Source organism: Octopus bimaculoides, chromosome 24 (assembly GCF_001194135.2).
Source record: "Octopus bimaculoides isolate UCB-OBI-ISO-001 chromosome 24, ASM119413v2, whole genome shotgun sequence".
Lineage (NCBI taxonomy): Eukaryota > Metazoa > Mollusca > Cephalopoda > Octopoda > Octopodidae > Octopus > Octopus bimaculoides.
Window position 1 is genome coordinate 28,280,678 of NC_069004.1, and position 4,519 is coordinate 28,285,196.

The following is a 4,519-nucleotide window of genomic DNA, read 5'->3' on the forward strand; positions in this document are numbered from 1 at the left end:
TTTTGTTTTGTTATTTTTCAAATTTACATTCAGCTATTTTTTTTTTCTCTATAGACTTGTGTGTGTGTGCATGTGTATGTATATATATATATATATATATATATATATATATATATATATACACACACATGCATACATATACATTATATATGTATACATATTTACATATATACATGTATATATGCATGTGTATATTTTATACATATATATATGTATATATATATACATACACACATATTTAAGTATATACACATACATATATATATATACATACACATGCATATATATAGACGTATATGTATATTACGTATATATAAACATATAGACATATATATATCATTCAATATATATATATATATATATATATATATATATATATATATATATATATATATATATATATATATATATATATATGTAATGTATATATGGTACTTAAACATAAACTACTTGAAGTATATTGGCATGATGTATTCCCCGAGTTGATTGAGGTTTTCTTTGTACTGAAGCAAGTCTGATTGCACTGTTGTAGGCATCGGAGTCTATTGATATTCCAAATCAATGTGAAAACAGCATTCCAGCATTGCAGATATACTCTTGTCTGTCTTTTTTTTTCTTTCTTTTTTTTTTGTGGTAGGAGGAGTGGATTTTCAAATAGATGCACAGTGGTGTTGACGGTGGCGTTGCCAGTGCTGTTCTGTTTCTTTGCAATATAACTAAAGTTCGATTTACCAGAAATCTGAAATAAATTGTAAACAGAAACACTTCAACAATGAACATTATTAAATTGTAATCATCAGATATATATAATGTGTTTGTTGATGCTCCAGATTTTTGTAGATGCTTGCTGCACACTGTGTGACCGTGACTCGAAATACATCAGATGAACGTGGATATATATACAGGAACCTGTTGTATTGTCAATAAGGATTTCAAATTCTGTCACAAGCCAGCAATTTTGGAGGTGGGGGCAAGCTGATTACATTGACCCCCAGTATTATTCTATATTTTGAGATGAGGAATTATGTACATTATTTACAATGGACAGATAGGTGCCCTCATCTTGTTTGTTGTTATCACAACATTTCGGTTGGTGTACTCTCCAGCCTTCATCAGGTGTTCTGGTGGAATTTCAAACCCAACCCTTTATTTGACTAATGGGGTTCACTGTTCTCATTCCTATGGTTTTTTGCTGATGTTATTTTTTTTCTGTTGATATTATTTTTAAAGTCTCTGCCTGGGATTGAACTAAGAATCTGAGGGTTAGTAACTCGCGCTCTTATCCACTACGCTATATGCCTGTGGGATATAGTGGATAAGAGTGCAGGCTACTAACCCTTGGATTCTTAGTTCAATACCAGGCAAGGACTTGAAAAATATGATGTTACATCACCAACATTACCTTTTTGTAGTATGGTGAAGGTGTGTGGCTTAGTGGTTAGGGTATTCGATTCACGTTCATACGGTCATGAGTTTGATTCCTGGTGGCATATTCTAACTTTGTACAAGAAACTTTATTTTCTGTAGTTGTACTCCTTTTTCTTTTTTATCATCCTTGTCTGCATCAATAAGACTTTGGGGTTTCATTTTTGTTGTAATGATATTGACAGCCATCATCATCACCATCATCGTTGTTGTTGCCATTATTGTTATCATCCTTGTCATCATCATTATCGTCACCATCATCATCATCATCATCATAATCATATTTAGTGTCTGTTTTCCATGCTGGGTTGGACGGTTTGACTAAAAACTGCTAAATTGGGGAGCTGTACAAGGTTCCAGTCTGATTCGAGATGGTTTCTACAGCTGGATGCCCTTCCTAACACCAACCACTCCAACAGTGTAGTGGGTGCTTTCTATGGGTCACTGGCACAGGTGCCAGTTGCGTAACATTGGCATCAGCCATGACTATGATCTCACTTGGCTTGACGGGTCTTCTCAAACACAGTATATTGCCAAAGGTCTCGGCCACTTGTCACTGTCCCCATGAGGCCCAAAGTTTGAAAGGTGCATTTTACGTGCTTCATCATCAGTATTGTCGTCATGGTTGTCATCATGTCAATTCTCAATCATATTTATATGCAATGGTTCTTGTACTTTTATTTTCAGTGTTCACAGAATAGCATCTCTCTCTCATTTCCATCCTGTCTATCATTTACCAATATAATTCTATGAGATTTACTCTAGCCCCTTTTCCTTTTCCTTGCAGCATGTTCTATTACACCTTCAACAACCCATGAAGAACTTGGGCGAAAAGTAGAAAATGACATTGTAGAATTCTGGTATTATTTGAAATTTTCCATGAAAAGAATGCGGGACTTGGCTATTGGCAATTCTGTGCTAATCAGCAAGTTGGACGAGGTTCTCACCAATGGCCTTGAATATAAAAGGTAGGACAATTTACTGACATTTCCGACTTTGCTTTTTAAATTTTCTCCCTATTCGCTCTCTCATATTTGATTTTCAGTCTTTTTCGTCTGCTATGTTATCCCTGAAATTTCAACATTTACCTCGAATATTATTTGTGAACTTTTGACATACCCACTCTTGTCTGCTATAATATCATTAGCCTTTGACCCACCCACTTTTATCTGTTATGACTAAACTTTTGACCCACCCATTTTTCCATTTTCGTCTGTTATATTATCACCAGTTCATGACACACCCACTTTTGACAGTCATGAACATCAATGAACTTCCAACACACCCACTTTTATCTGTTATCAAACTTTCAACACACCTTCTGTTGTCTGTCACATTATCATTAACTTTTGACACACCTACTTTGGTTGGAGTTTTGTTTGTTTTTTCCTTTTGAAAAAATTTAAAAAAACAAACTTAAATTTACTTTTTCAACAACCAATGGTGGTGTGTTTATGTCCCCATAACTTAGCGGTTCAGCAAAACAGACCAATAGAATAAGTACTAAACTTACAAAGAATAAGTCCTGGGGTTGATTTTTTTTTTTACTAAAAAAGCCCTTTAAGGTGGTACTCCAGCATGGCCACAGTCAAATATGTGTAAAAGAATAGAAAAATAAACTATGGTGGATTGTTTGTGTAAGGATTCAGATTTTGTGAACTAGTTCTCTCCATGTGGTTAACAATAGGAATTTAGAAAGGAAATATTGTATTTCCTGTAGAAAGGAAATATTGCATGATATAAACAGGGTACATAAGATATTTGAGGACAGATTTGGGTTTATATAAAAAAAAAAAAGCAGATAGGAGTGGCTGTGTGGTAAGTAGCTTGCTTACCAACCACATGGTTCCGGGTTCATTCCCACTGCTTGGCACCTTGGGTAAGTGTCTTCTACTATAGCCTCAGGCCGACCAAAGCCTTGTGAGTGGATTTGGTAGACGGAAACTGAAAGAAGCTTGTCGTATATATGTATATATACATATATACATATATGTATATATACATATATAAGGCGTGAGCACGCCGGGCGAAATGCTTAACGGTATTTCGCCTGCCGTTATGTTCTCAGTTCAAATTCCGCCGAGGTCGACTTTGCCTTTCATCCTTTCGGGATCAATTGAATAAGTACCAGTTACGCACTGGGGTTCGACTTAGTCCCTTTGTCTGTCCCTGTTTGTCCCTTCTATGTTTAGCTCCTTGTGGGCAATAAAGAATTAATATGTATATATATGTATATATATATGTATATGTGTGTATATGTTTGTGTGTCTGTGTTTGTGCCCCCAACATCGCTTGACAACCGATGCTGGTGTGTTTAGGTCCCCGTAACTTAGCGGTTCAGCAAAAGAGACCGATAGAATAAGCACTGGGCATCCAAAGAATAAGTCCTGGGTTCGATTTGCTCGACTAAAGGCGGTGCTCCAGCATGGCCGCAGTCAAATGACTGAAACAAGTCAAAGAGTAAAAGAGTAAAGAGTATATAATAACAGATAATAACTTTATTTATCAAAAAGTGACTGAAACAAATAAAAGAATATACTGTAATCCCTCAACTATTGCAGGTGTTGTGTTCCAAACCCCTCCCCCCCATGATAGGTGAAAATCCGCAAAGTAGAAGTTGTACTGTACTGTATATTTTTGTTTATTATTTTTAGAATTTTTATATGTGTATTTTATTATAAATGCAAAACCACACCACAGAGGAATTGCCGTAAGCTTAAATAATAAACTGCGTTATGGCAAGGGATTACTGTGTATACATACATATATATATATATATATATATATATACCATAGGGTTTAAAAGAGTTCCAACACTGTCTGTTTTTTATGTTTTATTTATATTCCTGCAAAACCAATGTGGGATATAGAATATGGAATATACAATATATAATATAAAATAAAAATGGATGGTACAATGAAATAAAGTATTGAATGTCTTATTGAATATATGGAATATGTCTTATTGAATAGATGAAATATTTAGTGTTCAATATAAAGGATTAAATATATAAAGGCGAATACGTATTTTCTATACCTTGTGGTATTTCATCATGGCCGGTATGACAGACTTTAACAGACTGTTGGAACTCTT

The 4,519-nt window shown here is 34.6% G+C and overlaps 1 protein-coding gene across 9 annotated transcripts in view; it reads left to right on the plus strand.

Annotated features, from left to right (window-relative positions):
- LOC106882187 (alpha-(1,6)-fucosyltransferase) overlaps positions 1-4,519 on the plus strand; it is an 881,702-nt gene that overhangs the window by 796,533 nt on the left and 80,650 nt on the right. For all 9 annotated transcript variants that reach the window (XM_052976376.1, XM_052976377.1, XM_052976375.1 and 6 more), the window contains one exon: positions 2,213-2,393. In XM_052976376.1, the coding sequence (XP_052832336.1) occupies positions 2,213-2,393 (181 nt within the window). The remainder of the gene's footprint in view (positions 1-2,212; positions 2,394-4,519) is intronic.